The 25,712-nt window shown below is 39.6% G+C and overlaps 1 protein-coding gene across 4 annotated transcripts in view; it reads left to right on the forward strand.

The window, feature by feature from the left end:
• znf609.S (zinc finger protein 609 S homeolog) overlaps positions 1-25,712 on the forward strand; it is a 47,207-nt gene that overhangs the window by 16,132 nt on the left and 5,363 nt on the right. The window contains exons 2-8 of one of the 4 annotated variants that reach the window (XM_018255550.2): positions 827-1,742; positions 13,649-13,874; positions 17,334-17,421; positions 17,637-20,028; positions 22,557-22,923; positions 23,815-23,984; positions 24,126-24,354. In XM_018255550.2, the coding sequence (XP_018111039.1) occupies positions 1,008-1,742; positions 13,649-13,874; positions 17,334-17,421; positions 17,637-20,028; positions 22,557-22,923; positions 23,815-23,984; positions 24,126-24,354 (4,207 nt within the window). In that variant the 5' untranslated portion in view covers positions 827-1,007. Of the gene's footprint in view, positions 1-826; positions 1,743-13,648; positions 13,875-17,333; positions 17,422-17,636; positions 20,029-22,553; positions 22,924-23,814; positions 23,985-24,125; positions 24,355-25,712 lie in introns of all 4 variants that reach the window. The other 3 variants (XM_018255551.2, XM_018255549.2, XM_018255552.2) reach the window with 3 other exon arrangements.

Consider the following 25,712-nt stretch of genomic DNA (forward strand, 5'->3'; position numbering starts at 1 on the left):
AAATGTTGTCAGCATCAAACTAGTCACAGATTTATTCTTAAGTATTTATAAAGCACGAGCATATTTATTTGCAAACATACCTATTTATAAATAAATGGGCAAACATACCTATTTACACACAAAAGCAGCCTGATACATGTATGGAATTCTTTATCTGGAAACCCATCATTTACTAAGCTCCGAATTACAGAAAGGTCATCTCCCATAGACTCAATTTTTTCCAAATAATACAAATAATAATTGAATTTAAATTTAAAATAATACCTGTACAAGAAGTAACGAGGGCCCTGGATTCTAAAAGTGACATTTTATAAATGTGTTTTGTGCAAAATTAAAATAGCAGGTCTCGGATTCTAAATTCAAAATGTATTGCTTAATAAGTCAAGTTGAGTTTTCATGTATAATCTGGCTATTGAGGGTGCCTTTTAATTGCAATATTTACATCTTTTATTTGATTCTGGCAGATTGGACAACTCTGGTCTTACCAATTTCAGCCTTGAGTCCTACAATGAGAGCTATTGCAGCTGTCTGCATGCAGTATTGTCATTAAACTTTTGTCTTGCATTCACATAATTATTAATGACTAAACTTTCCCATCTTGCATTGTTATAAAGTTAAATGAGGCTTTCAAATAAACTGTGCCTCTCTGTGTCCTGCCTTGATCTTGCCTGAATTGTATTTTGAATCCCTGCTTTTAAACTTTGATAAGTTATTATCTAAAAGTCTAAATGTGTCATAAATATGAATGTTTTTAAGTATCACTTAATTTATTGGCTATCCTGAAGTTGAAAATGCCACAGCTTACCTTTTCTTTCTTTGTCTACAGTAAAAATGTTGTCTCTTCAGTCACCCAGTGCTGTATTTCTGTAGCGTGGATATCCTGGGAATAATCTGCTGCCCTTCGCACCAGTGTTTCTTTGCATCACGCGGATGCTGGGAAGTAGAGGGGCTGGCTGGTATCAAACCCTGGAACAATTTAAGGCCGCAGGAGGGTGCGTGCACTTAAGATGTCCTTGAGCAGTGGCGCACCAGGAGGGAAAGGTCTGGACACAAATCCGGTGGAGACCTACGACAGTGGTGATGAATGGGATATTGGAGTAGGGAATCTGATTATTGATTTGGATGCTGATTTAGAGAAAGACCAGCAAAAGCTCGAGATGTCTGGCTCCAAGGAGGTGGGCTTGCCAGCCCCCAATGCAGTAGCAACTCTCCCAGACAACATTAAGTTTGTGACACCAGTTCCCAGTGGTCAAAGCAAGGAGTCTAAATCAAAATCTAAAAGAAGCAAAAGCAGCAAAGATGGAAGTCGAAGTAGCCAAGCCGCCTCTGGACTGTTTCCAGCTGGGGAGGCCAACAAAAAAGAGGCAGGAGGACGGTCTGGGGAAAGTGGAAGTAGTTCCGGAACCCCATCTGTCTCAGTGGCTCCTTCCAAGAACAGTGAAAAATCTAGCAAGGCTTCTCGCATCTCTTCCAGCTCTAAGAAGGAGAGTGGAAAAGCAAAAAAAGACAAAAGTGAGGTAGGAGTTGGTGGTGAGAAAGAGCCCTCTGGAGTCCTACAGCCAGCACAAGGAATGGTGGCTAGAACAGTAGCATTGCAAGAGGCAGCAGGGGCTGCAGTGGACCATTTAGGAGGGGGAATGGCTGTGGATGGTGGAAGCACTATAAATGTAGTAGGGATTAAAACTGAACCAGAGGATCCAGAAGCAGAAAATTGTGGCATAAAGAAAGTTAAAACAGAAATGGTATGTATAAAATCTTGTCTATAATTTTTTTTGTGTATATTAAATCTTTTTGTATGAACTATGAAGGAATACTGGCATAAATACAGTAGAGATACATGTCGATTTAAACACAATACTGCATGATAAAACTTTATTTTTATTTTTTTTAAAGCTTTGATTTATTATATGGTATATGAAAGTAGCTAGCTTGATAGTATAACAAAAATTAATCACAGAATAAATGTTTATGGGGTGTAAAGAAATAAGGTTTATTTTTTATAAATGTATAGGAATCAATTGCAGGGGTACCCAACCTTTTTTCCTGTGAGCCACATTCAAATGTGAAAAGGGTTGGGGACCAACACAAGCATGAAAAAAGTTCCTGGGGGTACCATATAAAGGATATGATTTGCTATTTGGTAGCCCCTATGTCGATTGGCAGCCTAAATGAGGCTCTGCTCCTGCTTTGAGGCCACTGGGAGCAACATCCAAGTGGTTTCTGAACATGTTGCTCGTGAGCCACTGGTTGGGGACCACTGATCTAGAGGGAGTGTTAGTAAGGCTATTTATACTATAACCTGCTGTCTGAGTTTGCCATGGTATAATCACTTAGATAATTACATTTTGAATAAATGTGAGCCATCGTGTCTAGTAGGTATAAAGCTGGGCATAAAGTATTTGAATTCGGTCATAATATTGTTGAACAATAGGGATTTTCGTGCAGCTTGTCCTGGCTGTTATGTGAGAAAGAGTGTTGTCAATCCTTTTTATGGTTGCCGCATTACCTTTAAATATGATCCAGGGGTCTTCAACCTAACTTTTTTCATTTTGTGTTATCAGTTAGATAATTTTCATTCAATATTCAGGGCCTCGCACCAGATGAAATGTCAAATGTGAAAAATAGTTGACCTGGTTGGTTTTGATGTAGCTAGCTGAAGTGAATGGTGCCTTCTGAGAAGTGTATCTCCTCTCCTATTACAGGTCTTATGATGTCTGTTACTTTAATGTTATACTGATAGGTTTTACTTTTTGTACTATGAAAATTGCTAGTCACTTAAAGAAACGGTGCTTCATGATGGGCTAGTGAAGGATATTGTAGGTCTCTTGACTGGGTATTGATACTTGGCAATCCAGCAGATAACTGTGAGCCTCCCTGTCTGTACATAGACTGCAAGGCTTGTCTTCCCCAACAAATGTCATCCAGCTTTCGAATGTGCCTCTGAATGAAATAGCTTACTGTCACCAGCTTGCAAAAGATTAGGACATGCTGGCCGATTACATCCATTCTGTGCATGGCAGTAGCTAGCTGTGTCTATATTTTTATGCCAATAAAAAAAGAGCATTGTGTCCATTTTTAAACTTAAAGGAAAACTACCCCCCAAATAAGCAACACATAGTTTATATCATATTAAGTGACATATTAAAGAATCTTATCAAACTGGTATATCTCTTGTCTTGAACTGCCATTTTTGTCGCCCGGCGACAAATCTCCTCTTTTTCGGGGCAACTAATCTCCCCAAACTGCCTCCCCTGCCTTCCCTCGTGAGGCAACTTCAGAAAACAAATCGCTTTGAGTGCCATCCCACCGGTGATTTTCATTTTAGCCGGCGGAAAGGCAGGGAGACAGTTTAGTGGAGATTAGTCGCCCAGAAGAAGAGGAGATGTCGTCGGGCGACTAATCTCCCCGAATCTGCCTGTGTGCCCTGACCCTTATAGAGACCTAGATTGTTCAGTGGGTATAGTTTTCCTTTAAGGGTAATTGCACACATTGTTTTGACCTCTACTTCCCATCGGTGGTTAAAGTGCTCATGTCCATCTGTCACTTTTAATTGCAAATCTCATCATCCAACACACAAAACTGTGACAGGAGCACGTGTCACCACCGTTCTCTTCTGGGAGTGCAGCAATGTGCTTTTACCCAAAATATTTAATTTTGGAAATCATGTCTTTGACTGTTAAACATAAAATAAATGCATAAATTACTCCTGTTTTATAGGGCATGTGTTCCCCCTTTGTAGATATTGGCACTTTTGGTTGCTTTGGTGTGAGATCACAGCAGAGTTTGTACTGGAGGCATCAATTGATGCTGGGAAGCCTACTTCTTAACTCTTTTCTGTGCCAGTGATGAATAGTTTAAATAAAAACTCTATTGTACAAAACTGGTATTCTAATGGTTAAGTATAAGTGAAGAGGAAACCATTTTCCCATGAGGTCTGACCGCTTTCTGTAGAAGATGGCATCAAAGGATCCTCTTCTGCTTCACACAAGCGTCTGCCATTTCCACTTTGTAGCTGATGACAGGCTGTTGGCTGCTTGCCATTTCCATCTTTCTACTCTCCCTCCTCTTTCAGACACCCTGTAGGGGGGTTAGGGAAAGCAAGCGGGTGGCACTTGGAAAAGTGAAAGGGTAATTTCCAGGGGCTTGACAATACATACATCACTTGTCAGCAGCTAAGGTTAAAGAGAGGCTGGGGGACAGATGCCAGAGCTGGAAAGATAAAGGTTGGAAGCTACAAACAGATGTCAGCTGCGGTCACGTATACCCACTACAAAAAGTGTGAGACCGTTTGCTTGTCTAATAAATATGCCTCTGGGAATAGAAAAGAGTTTTCAGATTAATCTGTTCCTGCCAGGAGTTTATATTGGCCAATATCTGCCATCAGTATGCCATGTTTTCATGATTTTTTGTTGTTGCATTTAATATTGTTTTAATCCTTTCTGTAACACTGACATACTCCCCAGCTCTTAACGCAGTTTATATCAGAGCCTGCCCCAGTGGGGCTTACAATTTAGTGTTCCTGTCACACTCACACATACAGTAGCCCATTCAGGAGACAGCCTGTATGTTTTTGCACTGTCAGAGGAAACCCACTCAAGCTTGGGGAGAATATACAACCGCCTTGCAGGTAATGCCCTGGCTGAATCAAGCAGGTACTCCAGTGCTGCAAAGTGAAATTGCCAACCACTCAGTTGATTTTGATTCTAAACTAAGATTTGTGCTAATGTCTGCCAGCACCATGCTATAGAACAGTGATCCCCAACCAATAGCTCGTGAGCAACCTGTTGCTCTCCAACCCCCTTGGATGTTGCTCTCAGGGTTCAAAGCAGGTGCTTATTTTTGGAATTACAAGCTTGAAAGCAAGTTTTAATTGCATAAAAACTAAGTATAGTGCTATGTAGAGCCTCTTGTAGGCTGCCAGTGCACATAGGGGCTACCAAAAAGCCAATCATAGTCCTTATTTAGCACCCCAAGGGACTTTTTTTATGCTTGTGTTGCTCCCCAACTCTTTTTACATATGAATGTGGCTCACAGGCAAAAAAGGTTGGGGACCCCTGCTATAGAACAATGTGCCTTCTTGCTTTTGTGCTCCTTACATTTTCTGGTGCATCTCATCTGCCTTAGGCCTTATTCACTTTTTGCAATATGTATGCTAATTCAAACCAATGGTCAGCTGGTGATGCTGCAGTTGCACCTGTTCTCTACACAGTGTACATATGATCTGGTCAAATATAGTACTTTGTCAATCTGTGAGTCTTTAGAGACAGAACTATTTCTAATTCAGTCGGCTATTCAATTTTGTTGAAAAATTAGGATATATTTATATAGTCCCATTGTAGTCTCCTCCTAGGACAATGACTCTTTGGGACGCAGCGTAAGCTGCCCATTATTGATGTGCAGGCCAGCCTGGCACCCACGGGTTTACCCGTTGGGTGGTTTCAGGCCAACTTCCACAGGAGTTTTCCTTGTTGCGGTCAGGTTCGAGCTGAGCTCTGCCTTCTGCTCTCCCCAACCTTGACCTTTCACTCCTCCAATTTATAGGTGCTTGTCTGCCCTGCCCCCTTTCGTGATGTCCGAAATGGGCAGATCGGATGCAGGTCTATAAATAGAGGGTATTTGTTGGGATGGGTTCAGGTTATAAGCGGGTAGGTTAGGTAACGGGTGCTAGCCGATGGTTTGTTGTTACTACTGCTCATGATGTTTATTGTGTATTGCATTTCTGCAGCAAGTAACATACATAATTTATTATAAACGAATTATTTTGTTCTCTTGAACTGGGTCCCACATTTAATTTGGTCCCTTAAGAAAAAGGTTTTGTAGGACCTGCAAAACTGTATTCCATGTGGTTTCAAGCAGTCATTTACCCTTGAAATGCCTATATAGACTGTGTTTTACCTACTTAAGAGGCACTCACTTGTGTTAAAACACACATACATTTATTCATGACATGATATATTGCACTTAAGACAATAATGTGAATTTCCATTCCAGGAAGAGGAAGCGTCATTTATTGCTTAGCTAGAAGACAATACTGCTAGCCTCCAATTAATGCTGTGGTTATTTACACAATAAACAGCATAGATTACATTATCATTATAATTTCTGCTTCCCAAATGTTCCTTACCCTGCATGAACCAATGGTTTACTTGTTTACAGATTGGGCTGTATGCCAGTTTGTATGCTCAGTATTAAGACTATGGCTAATGCTTAGAACTATAATTATGCCTTGGCCTAACTATGTTGTCATTTTAAATGTTATCTTTCCATACAGATCTCAGTCTTGCCCATTTCATATAGCATCCATAATGTCTTCAGCTTTTGTCCCAGTATGTCTTTTAATTTTTCCCACTTTTACCTCCTAAAAAGCTACACCATACTGGCAACTTACCTGTTTTAAAACCAAAATATTTTCTGTTTTGTCTTGCATACTAAGGGTGATTTAATGTCTGCTAGATGCTCACTTCAATCTTTATTTCTGGTCAGCGACCACACATTTTAACATTTGGTCAGTGTAGATGCTTTGACCAGTGTTTTATTTTAGTGAAATATTCGGATCTTTTAAATTTACCACCGCAGAGCAAGCAGTATGGCATCTTCAGTTAAAGGGTGGTTCACCTTTAAGTTAACTTTTAGTATGTTATAAAATGGCCAATTCTAAGCAACTTTTCAATTGACCTTTAATTTTTCTCAGTTTTTGAATTATTTGCCTTCTTCTGACTCTTTCCTTTGCTTTGAAATGGTCTCATATAAAAAGCTCTGTAAGGCTACAAATTAATTACTGCTAATTTTTATTTATTTTTCTATTCAGGCGCTCCCCTATTCATATTCCAGCCTCTTATTCAAATCAATGCATGTTTGATAGGGTAATTTGGACCTTAGCAACCAGATTGCTGAAATTGCAAAACTGATAATCATTCTCTACATAATACTACAAGTAAATAAAGGGTGAACAACTCCTTACTATGTTCAGCCTGTTGGCAAGCAGAGTATGCAATATACATGCTGTGCCTTATCAACCACTGCACACTGAAATCTCTCAGACATAGCTATTCTTGACTTCAGACCTTTACTCTATCGGCCTTCTTTTTCCATCACAGAAATGGGCTACAGGAACACATCCAGGAACTGATCTGATCCACTCTGGAATGCAGTCTTTATGTTTTTTTAATCTGACAATTTATTGTTGTTGGAAAGGAGAGCATGGAGCCTGCAGGAAGCCATTCTACACACCCCATGCTGAGACATAGTAACTTGAGTCTCACTCAGCAACAACACAGCATATGGAGCATTTTGCATAAGTCTAATGACCATAGATTTCTATTCATTTTTTTTATGACTTCAAGTGTGTAGTTGTGGGTTTCGGAGTGTTTCTTTCATTTTTACCTCATCAAGTAGTGAGCAGGAGCCTTGTTTCTGGAGTTTTGCCCACAGATTTTTGACTTTAATTGATGTGCTACAGAACTTGTGCTTACAACATTATTTTATATAGGTTTATACCTTCTTTAAATACATATAGAATAAATGTATCCCCAGTTGTAAAATAAATGTCCAGGGTTTTCATGACTATAAAGGTAATTGAACGTCTGTATTTCTTATAATACTCCAATTTCATTGGGTCATGTGATTTTAGGTAGGGATGCTATTTTGGATTCGGCCGAACCTCCCGAATCCTTTGAAAAAGATTCGGCCAAATACCAAACCGAATCAGAACCCTGATTTGCATATGCAAATTAGGCGTGGGAAGGGGAAAACTATTTTTACTTCCTTGTTTTGTGACAAAAAGTCACACATTTTCCCTCTGCCCCTAATTTGCATATGCAAATTAGGGTTCCGCCAGTCAAAAGGATTCGGCTCAATCCGAATCCTGCTGAAAAAACCCGAATCCCGAACCGAATCCTAGATTCGGTGCATCCCTAATTTTAATATTGATGTCACTGTGCACCTGTTATGATAATATACTGTACGTCACATTATATTTAGGGCTTTCATGTAGAATAACATTTAAACAATAGATCTACAATGCATGCAAATGCATTTTGATTAGTAGCGAAACTCAACTATAATCGTAAATTACAAGAATAATGTTTATCTTGTTTTGGGTACGAGTTATTAAATGTAACCATGCCATTAATTCTGGTTTATGATACAGATAACATTAATGTATTATACAGTAAATTTGCTCTGTAAAGTTACTATTTTATTATTCCTTTTTTATTGCTTATTTTTCCATTCAGACCCTCTGCTGTGTATTTTGCAGTCTCTGATTTAAACATTTCCTGGTTGCTAGGAAAACTGCAAGTTCCAAATGAGTTAGCTGTTGAATAAAACGTTCAGTAATTTTAGAACTATAAAAATTGAGAATGTCTTAAAATATTTTTGCCTACATCATTCTAAAAGTAATTACCCATTTAACATGGATGGGCAGAACTTTTGAATAAAACGTCTGAGAAATGGCAGAGGCCAAATTTATTAATGAACCACATAAAAGCCCTTTTAACCAACAGTATATTATAGCTATAGAATAGAAAATTACTTTATTTGATTGTGGTTATGTAGAATGTAGTGTCATTGACTTTGCACAAGGACACCCTTCACTCTTTGTTCTCTTCTGTTTTGTCTTCTTTTTGTATATCTTTGTATTAGGATAATCCCTAAACCTTAGGTTTGATCTCAGCACGGTGCTCTTAATGGTTATTTAATATAGGTGTTTATAAGGAAGGGTGGCAGTATTGCCTCCTTTTTATCATATCCCAGCCACAAAATGTTGAACCAGATGTCTTTTCATACTAACCTTGTGCTAAAGTGTACTGACTTGTGTGAGGCTGGTAGTATTGTGCTGTGATCTGTTATAACTGTACTGTAGTAAGTAACATGTTGGAGGAGGTATGGGTGTGTGCTTTACTGTCTCTCCTGTGGGCAATTGTTTTTATGTATATTTATTTGTTTTATTTTATTTATATGTTGGGGTCTAAAAATCTTTTTAAAATAGATTTCCTTAAGATAAAAGCAAATGTTAAGACCACAACATAGGGCTATGAATAAAACCTTTACAATAAATGTATTACATAAAAACAATATGAAATATCAGTATGGAACCTGCAGAATGTCTCTGTTAAGTATTTTTCCCCCAACCATTGCTGCTGTCATTCATTAATATAACTACTCCTTGTGTTGGGCAATTGGCTTTCACATTGGCAATGTTTTAATATGGACACTGTGCCATAAATAAAAAAAAAAAGTTAAAACTAACAAATGGATATATGCAAGTTAAGCTGGCCATAGACGCAAAGATCTGATCGTATGAATCGAGGATTCGTACAATTTTCGAACCGTGTGTGGAGAGTCCCGACATTTTTTGTCCGGCGGAGATCGGTCGTTTGGTCGATCGGACAGGTTAGAAAATTTCTGTCGGCTGCTGATAATATGTCTGCATGTATTGCCGATCGTACGATTTTCAGTGGGAGACTGTCACTAGCTTTGGTTGGACATAGATATCGTACGATTGCTGTCAGGGGCAGAACATTGCTGATCTGTTCTTTATTTGATCTGACTGGTAAGACTTTGATCTGAATGGTTAGTGGCGGGTCGGGAGATGGGAAAGTCCAATCGTACGATGATTCGTACGATCGGATCTTTGCATCTATAGCCAGCTTAAGTTACCATGAAGGACGACGCGCTGTTTTTTTTGTTACAGAGGAAAAGGATGTTGTCGAACTAAAAGTAAGAATTGTTTTACTGAAAATGGGAATGGTCATCCTGTATTTCAGAGCTTTCTGGACTGGTTTTCGTATAGAGGATCCCATACATACCAAGGCATTTGGTATTTATAATTTGATAAACTGAGACCACCTCTGTTACAGATGGGATCCATTATCTGCTATTCCTGTGACCCTGGGATTTCTGAATAAGAAGTCTTTCTGAGTTGTGGTCACCATATCTTATATCTTTATAAACATTAAATGAATACACAGTGATTCATTGTTAGTACGGTACTCATATGGAATGTTTTATCTAGAAAGGCCGTAAATGGGTGCTTGTCATTGCCCACAGAGTTTTTAATCCCATGATAGTTAAGGTGGCCATAGACTCAAAGATCTCGTGGTGATGTCGCCAAACGAGCGGATCTTTCCCCGATATGCCACTAACGGCAGGGCTATATCGAGGGTAATTCGAACGTTCGGCCGCATGGCTGAACGATCGAATTACGATACGCCAAGGGGCTCCGACCGGTCGGTTTAAAATCAAACCTTCCCGATCGATATCGTGGCCAGATATCGATCGGGAAGACCCGTTAGAAGCCCCCATACACGGGCAGATAAGCTGTCAAATCGGTCCAAACGACCGATATCGGCAGCTTTATCTGCCCGTGTATGGCCACCATTATTAGACTGTATCTGTTTCTTGCACAACAATTCTTGTTAAAATTGTATATTTAAATGCACATTTAGTACCTTAAGGCATGGTGCTATACCTGTTCTTGATAGGAACATGTAATTTGAATACTTCAGTTAGATGTATACATAATAATATGAATGCTCCCTGCTGGTTGGTTGCTGTGGGTTATTAGACCAGTAGCTAACTTGACACAGTTTATTACTATACTCATCTGAGTGTAAAATTAATTGTGGCAGTATAAGAGGGAAAAAAAGATTTGTAATTGGCCATTGATATGTTCAAAACAAGTGCCCTTTCTCAAGTGTACACTTGAGAAAGAGCACTTGTAGCCCGAAACATGTGGTGTGTATGTAGTCTGAAATAAAGCACCTTGCAGCAGCAATCTGCATTTGGTATGCTCTCCTCGCTTCTATAGGAAATTATATATACCACCGACCAGCGGGAGGTCATAGAGGATAGAAGCACCAAAGAACACTGGCTTAGGCAGTGCGCTGGAATACCCAAAGCCTGATATGCATTGACTTGATTAAGATACTGGAATATGAATAGAGAGCCTGAATAGAATGAGGAATAGTACAGTGTAGCAATAACAATAAATTTGTAGCCTTACAGAGTAGTGGTGTGTGGATTGAGAAATTCTAGACTTGGCCCAGCCTGTCGTTCCCCCTCTTATCCCCTTGCTGTACCTGGTCGCTTAATTTCTATTTCCAATGAACCTCATTACTCTTGCTGTGCCCTTTCATAAGATCGCCAATATAAGTTCAGTCATGGGCGCCATTTTACTTTGAGTGATGTCATCAACATGACCACAACACGATCATAAAGCTTTCCCAGTCCCGAGTGTGTGACTGAATCTCCTGTGCTGTGAAAAATGCTGGGTAGTTTTATTAGTTTACTAGGTATTTTTTCCTAAAATGAACCGGTCAGAAAAAGGTCTTGAAATAATGGGTACTGAAGCACACAGATGACACCACAGGAGGTGTGCAATTGAAAGGAGATGAACTCTTTATTGGACTTCCCTTGTTCTTTCAAGGAAAAATATAAAGCAACTATTCTTTATCTAGTCGCTGGCTGTTAAATGCTTTTAAAAGCTGTCCCGCTGCATTGTGTCCTTTGTCTCCTGTATCCCAGCATTCCTTACTTCTATCCCTTAAGCTCCCCATAGATGCGACGATTCTTCTTGCCGAACGACCGATTTTAGGGAAGTCCGACCAATCCTTCGAAATTATCGTGCGGTTAGTGGGATTCGAACTATCGTACATCTTACGATTTTTCAGCCGACATCTATCAGGAAATTCATCGGCCAGGTCAGAAAATCTTTGTCAGTCCCAGTGCAATCTATCTATGTTTGCAGGGCCAAGCAGGCAGCTACCCTTTATTTTCCTGGCAAATTGATCTTTTTAGTTGATGGTAAATTCGTACGATCGTACGATCGTTCTGAGAAGATCGTGGTCTCACGATCAGGATCTGATCTTTTAAAAATCTCAACATCTATGGCCAGCTTTAGCCAAGGTCTATATCTTTTAACTTCCATGTTTGGCTCTCACTAACCGGCCCTGGGCAAGCAAATGCACATATTCTAAATTCTGAGCCTTACTTGTGCGTTTTTCTTCAATAATGAAGCACATAAGAGATGAGTTGTTTGAGGTCAGTGGGAGGAGGAAAATCTTGCATGCGCAGAATCAAATAAAACCAGAGGGAAGTAATGTATGCGCTAACTAAGATGGCACCCACAGTGGTGAAGAAACTGCAATATGTAATTGCTTGTATAGTAATGATTTTTGCAAAATTGGTATAGTGGTTTGGGAGACTCTTATCAGGCATATCCTTCTATTTATGAGCATCAGGATCTCATAATAAACTAGATGTTCCAATGTCACTTGCAATAGCACAATGGTGTGTTGGGTGATCTGGAAGGCTATGGAGTGGTTAGTTGGAAGACTTTTTGGAAACCTGTAGCATCTCCTTGATAAAAATACAGAGCAACAATTCTACCAGTTATTGGTGTACTGTTCTTTACCTCCCTTCTCCCAACTTCTCAAACTTCCTTTTTTGCTTTTCATTGTTAAATGCCCTGTTACACATTTCTTCCAAATATTCTACCTCTGAAGCTCTTATAAAGTTCAATAAGAAATCATATAAATCTAAGAGCATATTTAGAGCCACGTGGAGAAGTCTAAAAATAAATGCTGAGTAAATTAGATCTGGTAAGCAGCCTGTGTGTGCAGAGAATTGATTACAGCGTAATTGCAGCAGATTCGCCTGGGGGACATTCTAGTCATTCTCCCAGTCTTGTAACCATCTGTGTGTCTGTTTTATGGCGAAAAGGCAGATGCCAGACAACTACAAATGCCAGTTGTTTTGTTTATACATAACCTGCCGTCTCTGATCTTGAATAACATAATTTACTGCTTTGACTTAAGCTTTATGCATATTTGCATATTTGCCCTATAATGTTTTCCCACATATTATATGATCTGCAAAAAGCCCTCTGCACCGTTATGGCAAAGACACACGTTGCGTTTCGGGGAGATTAGCCACCCGGCGACAAATCTCCTCTTCTTCGGGGCAAGTAATATCCCCGAACTGCCTTCCCGCCGGCTAGAATGTAAATCGCTGGTGGGATGGCACTAAAAGCAATTCGCTTTCCGAAGTTGCCCATGTTTCCTTGTGAGGCAATCAACAACATCTGGCTAATTTTTGGCCCGTTGGAAGGCAGATAAGATGCCCAATCGGGCTGAAGGGCTTTTATCTGCTGATTAAATTTGCCCGTATATGCCCAACTTTATTTATATGTGTAAAGTATTTCATAAAGTATTGTTATTTTGTATGAATGTGATGGTACAATCTGGTATAGCTACATAGTTAATTTTGGTTAAAAATAAAAAACATAAATATAGCGTATACAGAGTACATTACCTCTTATTAGACTAATCCTAACTTGGCTAATTAATGGTAAGATAATATGAAAGCAAACTCTTGCTCAGTTAATGAATTATAATTGCTAGTAAGTATGGATCTTGTTCATAGAATAAGCAGACTCTATTTTCAGCGTAGGTGTTATTTATTTATTCTTTCTTGACTGAGAAATCTTATTCTGAATAGAAACAATATTTTAATATGCACAAGGAATGTGAGTCTCCCTAGATTTTAATAAATTTTTTTCTCCCCCACACCCTTTTTCTCAACCACCTTGTCTTTTTCTTTTGTTTTTCCTATCTTCCATACCCTGCTTCTACCCTATGTGTTTTAGGTGGACTCTCCAGTTTGTGCCTCTTCTGGACTCCCTTTGCATCTACTTGTTCCAATGGTGAGCAGTGACATATCCTCCCCGTGTGAACAGATCATGGTGCGCACACGATCAGTGGGTGTTAATACAAGTGATGTGGCCCTGGCTACTGAACCAGAATGCTTGGGGCCTTGTGAACCGGGCACAAGCGTTAATCTGGAAGGCATTGTGTGGCAGGAGACAGAAGATGGTAAGATATGTGATTATTTGCAGAAACCAGATTGCTCTAGTTACTTGTGATGCTCTGATACACTTAGGGCAGATTTATCAAGGGTTGAATTGAAAATTTGAGTTTTTTAGTCAAAGTCCATTGCTATTATGTCTTAGTTTGTCCATTTACAGAAGCAATGTATGTAGCATAAGTGTATGAAATTGACTGAATTAAAGGGCTTGCAGTAGCCAGCTCCCCTCTAGCCAAGACTTCAATTCCCACAGTGGCTCAGTGTCTTGCAAATTCTGAGATTAACATATCTGTAAAGATGTATAATCTGTTTTAGGCATTGTGGAGAATGAAGACTGAGCTGCAAGAGAAAAAACTCGAATCGAAAAAAAATTAGATTTTTATAATGTCTGTTGGTCGAATTTCTAATTCATGGGAATTTTTAAAAAAACTCGACCCTTGATAAATTTGCCTCTAAATGTGTTACATATGCATATTTATTATTTGCACATTTTACCCAAAATAATGATTTTTTTATTTGCATATTGAAAAAATGTAATTCTAAACAACTACCTATTTTCATTAATATTATCTGTCTGTAATGTTCTTTCTAAATAATTTGCAGTTAAAGCAGCTTATGTCCATTGCTATTATATGTCTTAGTTTGACTAATTACAGAAGCAATGTAATGTAGCTAAGACTTCAATTCCCACCGTGGCTTGCAAATTCTGAGATTAAAATAAAATCCAATTTTTACTTTAATGGAAAAAAAAAAGTATCTCCAATGTACTTTAATAAAAAATGTGTAACGTTTTTATAAGAAACCTGACTGTATGCAGTGAAATTCACCCATCGTTTTACTTGCTGTGACAGTTGCAGATAGGAAACGATAGGAGACGGTCCCTAACTGCTGTACAGAGAAACAATCATACTTTCAAATGACAGGGGGACCCCCCCCCACACACACACACACCTTACTTCTCAGATCTCGAGCAGCTTTGTTGGTTTCCCTGTAACAACTGAAGCCCAGACCACACTGAGAATGTGCGTAGTATTGGTTACATAGTTCACCTGGGAGTGCATTCTACAACCTCACTGTCCTGACTGTGAAGAACCCGCTACGTTGCTTCAAATGAAAGTTCTTTTCTTCTAGTCTAAAGGGGTGGCCTCTGGTACAGTTATCCTCTTTATGGGTAAAAAGGTCCCCTGCTATTTGTCTATAATGTCCTCTAATGTACTTGTAAAGTGTAATCATGTCCCCTCGCAAGCGCCTTTTTTCCAGAGAAAACAACCCCAACCTTGACAGTCTACCCTCATAATTTGTCTTCCATCCCTCTAACCAATTTAGTTGCACGTCTCTGCACTCTCTCCAGCTTATTTATATCCCTCTTAAGGACTGGAGTCCAAAACTGTACTGCATACTCCAGATGAGGCCTCACCAGGGACCTAATATGGTATTGCAAAGATGTTTAACAAAGTTACAAGATGACAGCCCCATGCGCCAACTTTAAAGACATAAATCATTTGTTTAATTGGGCTTCTGGTGCAGCAAGTTCATGTTTATATTTATACAAAATACAGCATTTCTAACGTTATTCTATTTTAGACTTTAGTTGCCCTTTAACATATCTGTAAAGATATATAAGCAGAGTTTTAGGCATTGTGGAGAATGAAGACTGGGCTGAAGCAGAGCTAATATAATTAGTGTATGTTGGAAAGTTGCTTAGAATTACTTTTGCTTTTATTTGGAAAATATAATCAAATGTAATCTGTCTCTCTGGTCAGTTGAGTAATGTCATTTTACGGCAATTTTCACGCTATGATATGAGCTGGGTCACGCTAGGATTCCATCTCTAACAGGCATTGGCTTGCTAGAATTCTGTCATTTCACAGGCACCTCCAGGATCTGAGGAATTAGTGGATCCTTCCATTATGCCCTGCAATGCCAATGCAAAGCTAAACAAATGTTAGCTAAAGATGAAAGAAATGCTGGGAGCTCTTTATAAACACCAGGACAGGACTCTCTCAAAATCAGTGCGCTGCCTGCCTAATTCTTCCACACAATAAAATGAAGATCCAGTACATTGTCCAACAATATTAGCTGTTTCCTTTAGATTTACATTATCATTTGTTGTTTTAGTAAATGCTGGTTACACAGTTGTAATGCAAAATTTAGGATATTTAGCCTTGAGCATTTAAAAGGAGTGCAAAACAAAGGCCAGCAACTTGTTTGTAAGCTGGTGCTAAAGGGAACTGCTAGCTGCAAAGTAGAAGTTAGAAGTCAAAGAGTGTTAGAAGAAAAGTAAATAATTTCAAAACCAAAAATAATAAAAAGAAAACTACAGGTATGGAACCTGTTATCCAGAATGCTTGGCACCTTTGGCTTTCTGGATAACAGATCTTTCCATAAATCTCCGTAACTTGTATAGTAGAAAATCATGTAAACCCATGCTTCCGATAAGGATTAATTATATCTTAGTTTGGATCAAGTACAAGGTACTGCTTTATTATTACAGAGAAAATTATGGATTATTTGGATAAAATGGAGTCTGGTTCCTGGATAATGGATCATATACCTGTATTAGGAAGTTGCTGTTCTCGTCATACTAAAAGTTGATTTTAAGATAAACTAAGCTGTCAAAGCTTAGTCCCAGTGACGCATCTACATATTTAGTTAGGATATAAGGAACTTGAGACCATTAAGCTTGGAGTATCTTGCATGCTGTATACTCTTATGTACAAGGTGGGCCATATAGAATTTGAATACCTCAAACATCCTTCTATAGTGAACCCTAAAGAGTGTGGAAAATCATGGTCTAATGTTGCCTGGTCTTCCTTCAAAGGTAGTTTCTCGTAAAATGGCCAATGAATTGCATTTTTTAAATTCTTGTAGATGTTATTGCTATTCAAGGGAACAACCCTCTGATTATTTGTATTCTGTGCATTGCTTGTCCTGACTGTTGAAGCAATGTAGTAAAAGCCCCATTTTCTCCAGCCAAGATACACACAGTTCCTACCCTGTCTTGTTTGTAAATGTGTATTGCAAAAATACTTAGAAAAGCATCCTAAGTATGTTTAAATCAATTCATTTGTATGGATTTAGATGCCCTTTAATGTACAGTATACTAGAACATAAACATTTATACTTTGGGTGGAGTTTCCCTTTAATGAGGACAAGGTCACTGAAACATATATTGCAAATAACAGATGTTCTCTACAAGGAGAAAAATCTTTAGCAGTGTTCTGCTCTTCTTTGTGAGATGAGTGTACGAATGCTGCTTTGGGTAATACTGCCATCTGCTGGTTTTCATCTACACCGATAAAAGCTTGCTAGTTATTGTCCCGTATTTATTATCAAGATTTGCCATTTTTGTGTTTATTACTTTATTTTGATTTGGGTAATACGACACTTGACTGTAGGGCTCTTCTTCTTCTCTGTGATCTTGTTAAACCTTAGTAACTGTGCCATTTTTGACTTTCTCTTCCCAGGAATGTTGGTTGTAAATGTGACCTGGAGAAACAAAACCTATGTAGGTACCCTGCTGGACTGCACACGTCATGACTGGGCTCCCCCAAGGTAAGCTTACATGAATTCAGTACATAAATACATTTTTGCCCAAATGTAATATTTAGGAACATGGTGTTAATATGCATAATTGATGATACTATCCTTTTAACTTTGGGAGAAGTAAATATTATGTTGGTGTGGAGGTGATAAAGACATTTAATGTGGTAACTGTCTAATCAAAGCCGTGGAACTCACAAAGTATTTCTGTTCCCTTCCCCCTCCAGATTCTGCGACTCTCCCACCAGTGACTTGGAGATGCGGAACGGACGGGGGCGGGGCAAACGTATGCGTCCCATCAGCAATGTGCCTGTTGCAGAAACAACGACTGCACCAGAAAACAAAGGACCTAGCAATAGCAGCTGTAGCAGCAGCAAGACACGTGCTGGGACAAACGGCAAAGGGAGGAGGGGGAGCCAGAACTCAAGTGAACACCGCCCTCCTCCATGTGGTGCCGCTGATGACATCAAAGCTAGTCCATCTTCTGCCAGTAAGCGCAAAAATAAGCCCCCTTCTGACATAGAAGTTACCTCCAGCTCAGAAGATTCTAAAGGAAGCAAGCGTGCACGTACCAATTCAATGGGTTCCTCCTCTACACCTGTATCGTTGCCGTTAACTGTGCCACTAAGCACTATTAAGGTAGAGCCTGCAACACTTGACCGAAATTGTTCATCTCCAGTTCTCATTGACTGTCCCCATCCTAATTGTAATAAAAAGTACAAGCACATCAATGGCCTGAAATATCATCAGGCACACGCACACACTGATGATGACAGTAAGCCTGAAGCTGATGGTGATAGTGAGTGTGGAGAGGAGCCTCTTCACTTGGACATGGGAGGATGCAATGGCACTTTTGCATCTCAGAAAGGCTCTCTCTCTCCTGCACGTTCTGCCACTCCCAAGGCCCGCTTAAGTGAACCACACAGTCCAACGCTACCTGGAAAATTTGGAGGCAAGGCAGTTTCCAAAAAGAAAGTGGGGGCAGAGGGTGACACAGACCCTGGAGCTCTTTCTAATGATGGATCAGAGGATGGGCCCCTAGCTGCAGATGACACCAGCAATGATGGCTTTGAGCTTCAGGAAAAACGTTTGGCAGAAAAAGATGCAGCCAAAAAAGGAGGCTTAAGCACCAAGACTGAGAAGCCATCTGCCTCCAAAAGTGTAAAGTCTGCGCGTCCAATTGCACCAGCTATAGTGCCTCAGCCAATGTACACCTTTCAAGCTACCACCTTCACTGCCTCCAGTCCTGGCTCCACTACTGGCATAACCACCACAGTGGTACAAGCTATGCCAGCTAGCCCTCAGCTTAAACCTATTCAGCCAAAACCCACAGTTATGGGAGAACCCTCTGGTATCAATCCTGCATTGACACCATCTAGAGATAAGAAAAAGAAGGATAAAAAGAAGAAAGAGTGCAGAGAGGAGGACAGTCCTGGCCCCTCCCTGAAGTCAGGCCGTTCAGAGGAAGGAAAAAGCCCTTATGCAGAAGGGATGGGGGATTCCTCAAACAAAGCTGATGGGCTCCTCAATGGCTCTGAAACTCACCAGAGTCGCCTAGCCAGCATTAAAGCTGAAGCTGATAAAATTTACAGCTTTACAGACAATGCTCCAAGTCCATTAATTGGTTCGGGAAGTACATCAAGTAGAATAGAGAATCCAAGTCCAGGGCAACCAATGACCCCATTGCATGTTGTAACCCAAAATGGTGCTGAAGGTGCTTCAGCAAAAACAAACAGTCCTGCATACTCTGATATATCTGATGCAGGAGATGATGGAGAGGGTAAGTTAGATGGCACCAAAGTCAAAGACCCAGATATGATAGTTAAAGAAGGTGCAAAAAAAACACTCTTTGCACAACAGCCACAAAGCAAAGACTCCCCATACTACCAGAACTTTGAGACCTATTACTCCCCTAACTATGCACATTCCAGTCCTAGTGCCATAAATCCCACTGGTCAAGCTACATCAGAGAGCCAACCCATCAAGGTAAAGAAGGAAGAGGATCTAGAAGTTACAGAAGTAAAAATGAAAACTGAACCACCTGAAGAGAAGAAGCCAGAACTAAACATCACAAGCCAACAACCATCTGTGATCCAGCAAAGGCCTAATATGTACATGCAGTCTCTATATTACAACCAATATGCCTACGTGCCTCCTTATGGCTATAGTGACCAAGGATACCATGCACACATGCTCAGTACTAATCCAACATATCGGCAGCATTATGAAGAGCATCAGAAACAAAGGCAGAGTTTAGAGCAGCAACGCAGTAGTGAGAAAAAAACAGAAATTGCAGTAAGGGAAAGAGAGAGCTTAATTAAAGATGAATGGAAGCATAAATCTGTGCCCCCAACACTAACAAAGGCCCCAAGCCTTACTGACCTGGGGAAATCGGGGACCAGCAAGGCCAAGGAACTGGGGACTGGTTCAGACTCTGGAAAGTCTGTGATTATCCCCAAGCCAGAGGACTCTGTAAAACTGCCTTTGCAGCAAGGAGAGGGGTTCAAGGCAAAAGTGTCAGAAAGTGGTGGGCATGGAGGGAAGGATACAGCTGAAGCTAAATCTGTTGGAGAATGTAATCGGCAATCTGGTCTGGATCCTGCCCTGTGGTATAGACAGGTAAATGCCAATATAATTTCACCAACTTGTATGTTAAATTGTTCTTTCATTTGTAGTGGAGAAGCTGGTGCAAAAATAAATATAATGGTGTTGTTCAAAGGCTAAAGTAAATGTCATGCAGTTAAATTGGCAGCAGACAGCTGTGTTTTAACAGGGAGCCCATATACAGGGCTTGTTTTTTTAAGTAGTGTGTATTCATGGATTATTTTTTTCACTTTGTATAAAAGTTAACGTGTCAGTGGCGCTACACACAGGAGTGAATAGAAGCAGATCTGCTTCTCTCTGCCTGCCTACAAAACACTGATCACGTATGCACTGTGTGCCCTTAGCCTAAAGCAAGTGATGAACTTGAAAGTGTGTCCAAATTTTTCCTCTTGCCTTCTTATTGTCTTTATTAATTTCAATTTGATAAATATTGTGTTGCCGTAAAATCTGCATAGAGAAATGTTTAAAGGAGTAAATAATAGAGGTAAAAAGAACAGGTCTGCTAAGGTGTGGACAAAATTTAAATCTAGAGTGCTCTTTCACTTTAGGAACTGTTTACTCTGCAAATAATTCACTCTACCATATATACTAGAACTTTATGATGGAAATTGTTCCAGACAGGCTATTGTTTATTTTACTCAATATAACTGAAGAAGTTGTGGGGGAACTTGAATTTTTACGATCTGTTTATCTACCAGATAGCTGTTAACTTGATACCTGCCCATTGTTCTGTTATTAGGCAGCTGGGGGTAAAGGAAGGAGGTGTTATCACTGCAGTGCAGCAGGAAAGAGTGACTTAAGTGTCAAGAGGACAAGTCACATGACTGAGGGCAGATGGGAAAACAACACAAACTCCTCACATTCCCCCTCTACTGTCTGTCTATAATTGCATAGCCAGTGCATGGGCATCACATCTTCCTTTCTGGCACATACTTTAGAATTTGGGATGATGCAACTCTTGTCTTGATAAGTGTCCGTAATATGACTCTTGCCTGTATGCTCTTAATTGTGGATTCCAAAAAAAATTTTACAAGATTTAATTACTTTATGAAAGTACAGGTGATTTGCTGAGTGGAGCTCTGCCAGCATGTTTGGTTATTAAATGCTGAAGTTTGTATTTGTGTTATTTTCAAGATTTTATCAGAACAAGTTTGAATGTAAAGCACATGTGATAGCAGCCAGAGTTTAACCCATAAGGGAAATGAAACATAAAGAGAATAATATCCCAGCAATTCATTTCTTATAGTGCAGGCCACTAATCTGCTTCAAATGCTCTCCCAGCATTTTTCTGAACTAGGAAACTTAGGCCAACTTTGTGCCGTGTATTTTTCCCCAGTACTGATTCTCCTTATATATCATCTCCCTAAGAAGGGAATATAGCTTTCTAAAAATAAGATTTTCTAGTTACAATGGAGAATAAAGGAAAACAAATAGTATTCAGTAGTGTATTCTATTTATATACAGAACTGAAAAAGAAAATCCTAGGCCTTTATTGGTTTTTTTTGATTGTAGAATAAATTTGTGTATACAGTATATGTAAATTAAAGGATATACTAACATGATACCCTTCCTTATTGTGCAGAATGGTAATCTGATAATGTTAAAAGGAAACAAAGCTTCGGGTCACTGGCAATTTGTTAGATTGGAGAGCAGTATCATAATCGCCTCCAGTGTGGTCGACAAAACGTCTAAAAACACCTTTGTCTAATAGTGAATCTGTATTGCTACTGTTAAAGGAGAGCTAAAGCTTAACCAAAGAAGTAGCTAGAAATGTTGAACATTATGTTTTGGGCTTCTGTACCAGCCCAAGGCAACCACAGCCCTTTAAAGATCTGTGTCTCCAAAGATGCCCCAGTAGCTCCCCATCTTCTTTTCTGCTGATTCGCTGCACATGCTCTGTGCTGCTGTCACTTACTGAGCTTAGGGGCCAACTCCCAATATACAGTACACATAGAATATAAATGTCACAATATAAAGACGATTAGTAATTAATACAGATAATTACTACATGGCAGCACAGAAACTAGTACAACTAGCGTCAGAATTTAATAATCAGCATTGTAGCATCAGCTTATATTACAGGCCAATATCATTTTCTGCTTGATAATTTGTGACAACCCCTAAGCTTAGCTTCTCAGCAGCTGCTGAAAGCCCACTGAGCATGTAAGCGTCACTGCACTGCTGAGCTTGAGAGCAGAGAGACACGGGCAGATTCGGGAAGATTAGTCGACTGGCGCCAAATCTCCTCTTCTTCGGGACGACTAATCTCTCTGAACTGCCTTCCCGCCGGCTAGTGTGAAAATCGGGGACGGGATGGCACTCAGAACGCCTCATTTTCTGAAGTTTCCCCGGAAAACGAAGCGCTCCGAGAAAAATATTTCTCTCATTCTACAAAATATTTCTCTCATTCCTATGTGCAAGCATCTTCGCTTTGATCTGCAATAAAATATGTCCTATATTGAAGTATGTTATACATATTTTGACAGTTATGTAGTGTTAAATGGTAGAACTCACTTTGCGGTTACTCTTTATCTATCCAGCAGGAGGCAGACTCACGATTGTGGACGTATGTGTACCCCAAGTACTCAGACCCCTTAAAATCTGAGGACGAACGGTGGAAGGAGGAGAGAGAACGGAAGGCTAAAGAGGAGAGGGCTCGGAACAAGGAGGCCTCCTCTAAGGAAGATAGCAAAGAGGGGGTGAGTGGGGATGTCAAGGGACTACCAGGCACAGAGGATCCCAGAGGGCTGCCTAAGGACCCCCGAACAAGCACCCATGTTCCAGTTTCATCACCCCTCACACAGCATCAGTCGTACATCCCCTACATGCACGGCTATACCTACAGTCAAGCATATGACTCCAGCCATCCAAGCTATCGTGGCATGCCTGTCATGATGCAGAACTACCCAGGTACAAATATAAGCTTAATGTAGCTGGCACATTTATTGTACTTTACATAAATAAACATATATATTACACATTGGTTTTGCATGCTTTTACTGTTATTTGACAACCTATGCTATGCTAATCCATACCACCTTATACTGTAATGCAATGCAGATTGCTTATTGTGAAAGAAAACGTTAAGATACGTTTCTTTATTCCAAAAAAGAATAAATATTAAAATCTGAACAAAGGAGTACAATGGAATCCAAACATAGTAGTGATGTTCAGGTTGACAAAAAGTTGACCCGCATTCGTCTGCTACCAATCTGCACCCAACCTGAACCCACCTGGCACTACTATTGATAGGCCCATGTCTGACCTGTCAACCTCTGACATCACAAAAGGGGCAGGTTATGCACACGCTTATAAACATATGCTGCTGGAAGAAGAAGCCAGCACAGGAAGGTCGTGGGCAGGGAGAGTTGAAAGGAAGAGCTCAACCTGCCTGCAATCCTCAGTATGTGAGAAGTGGGCCTGAACCCGTCCGGCCCATGGATTCCACAGGTTTTGGGCTAGCCCGCACATCACTAAAACATTGTTCATCCTGTGCTTCGATTACACAGTGACTCTATACTTTAGTATAGAAAGTTTTAGCTAGGGATATCGTTTTTTTTGGAGCCATTCCTTTGTGTGTATAGGTTAACTGTCATGATGCAGCCTTTATCCGTATATTATCCATATTTATTGTTGAAATTAAAATCTCTTATCTGTATAAAATATGTCCAACATGTACTTTACTTTTTCACATTATGTTTATTTGCCTGTGGAGCAGCCAGTCATCTAGCAGTCACTCACTTTTAAATTATTTTGTACCCTTTCAGACTTTTCTTCACTGTTTGGTTTTTCTCATTTCAGGATCATATCTACCCCCAAGTTATTCTTTTTCTCCTTATGGAAACAAAATTAGCAGCAATGAAGAATCTGATAAGTCCAGAGCCAGTCCAAGTTGCAAACCCACCTCGGAGTCCAAAGCCTTGGACATTTTGCAGCAACATGCAAGCCATTACAAGAGCAAGTCTCCTACGGTGAGTACAAATGCACTGCATAACAAAGGGCATGAGGCAATATTTATATAGATCACTTTACAGGTATTCTTTATAGGAAAGTGAAATGAGTTTGTAACTTACTGCTACAATTTACTGTTCTTTGAATTCCTTTTCATTCAGATAATGGACAAATCCCCCCAGGATCGAGATCGAAGTGGCTGCAGTGTACCTGGGAGTACTGCTAGTTCAGTAGGTGGATGCAGTAGTATGGGTGCTCCAGATAGAGGAGGGGACAGAAGTTCAGAAAGGCCTCGCACTTCCCCCTCTCAACGTTTAATGTCCACACATCACCACCACCATCACCTAGGCTATTCTCTGCTGCCTGCCCAGTATCCAGTTCCTTACACAGGTAGTAAGAATTCATCTTTGGGAACCAATTTAAAGTGACTTTTTGATTAAAAAAATATAATTATTATGGACTCCCTTAATACATAATCATAATGATTTTATTGATGGCGCATCTGATCATGTGTACCTTGGACTTATTGGTTGGCTATTTGGTACATGTGTGGTTGGCAAATGACCCCCAGACATTTATCAATGGAGGTCATCTGGGAGCCGGCCATAGAAGATTGCATAATAATTAATTATGCAGCACTGCACAATAATATATATAACAAAGTAGCATTTCTACAGTAATTTAACCATTGAGGGTTGCAGAATAAAAATAGAATAAGAGAGACTTGCTCAGAAATGTTTAAATCTAGTTATTCCGGTTTTGTATACTCCCACATTATTCATCTATATTTCAGATTGTATAAATGTATTAATGGCTCCACTTGCTGTTGCTACTGTCCTAGGCTATCTTGGCTTACTATAGCCTTCTTTATCTCCTCCCAAAGTTCCCCCCAGTAGTGTTAAAGTTCTTTTTACAGAACCTAGAAAGGAATGCCAACAGCCTGCTGTTGCTGAACAAAGCTACTAATTTCTTATAAGCAGTACTAACATGCAACATAAATTTGTACCAGCAACATCTGTTACATACAGCTCCACAAGAAAAACACCCTTTAAAGGGGTTGTTCACCTTTAAGGTAGCTTTTAGTATGTAATAAAATGACCAATTCTACGCAACTTTTCAATTGGTTTTCATTATTTTTTTATAGTTTTATAATTATTTGCCTCTTTCTTCTAACTCTTTGTAGCATTCAAATGGGGGTCACTGACCCCTTTTAAAAAACAAATGCTCTGTCAGGCTATAAATGATTGTTATTGCTAATTTTTATTCCTCATCTTGGTATTCAGGTCCTATCCTTTTCATATTCCAGTCTCTTATTCAAATCAATGCATGGATGCTAGGGTAATTTGGACCCTAGTAACCAGAACTGCAGAATAAAAAGCTAAATAACTCAAAAACCTTAAATAGTAAAAATTGCAATTTGTCTGAAAATATCACTCTACGTCATACTAAAAGTTATTTGAAACCTCCTTAAGCTTTGATAATTGAGGAATAATGGCTAAATAAAGCCACTGTTTGGATTTGAGCTACTTAAAGCGTTACTGTCATGATTTTTGTGGTTTATTTTTAAAATACACTGTTTACATTGCAAATAATTCACTCTACCATTTAAAATGTTATTCTTCAATGAAAAAATATTGGCTTGGAGGCAGCCATCTCAGTTCATTGTGCCTGATTCTGAGCTTTGAGAAGAAGCCAGCGCTTCAGAAGAGAACTGCTTTGAGACAGCTATTGTTTCTCCCCTTCCCATT

This window comes from Xenopus laevis, chromosome 3S, assembly GCF_017654675.1.
Source record: "Xenopus laevis strain J_2021 chromosome 3S, Xenopus_laevis_v10.1, whole genome shotgun sequence".
NCBI lineage: Eukaryota > Metazoa > Chordata > Amphibia > Anura > Pipidae > Xenopus > Xenopus laevis.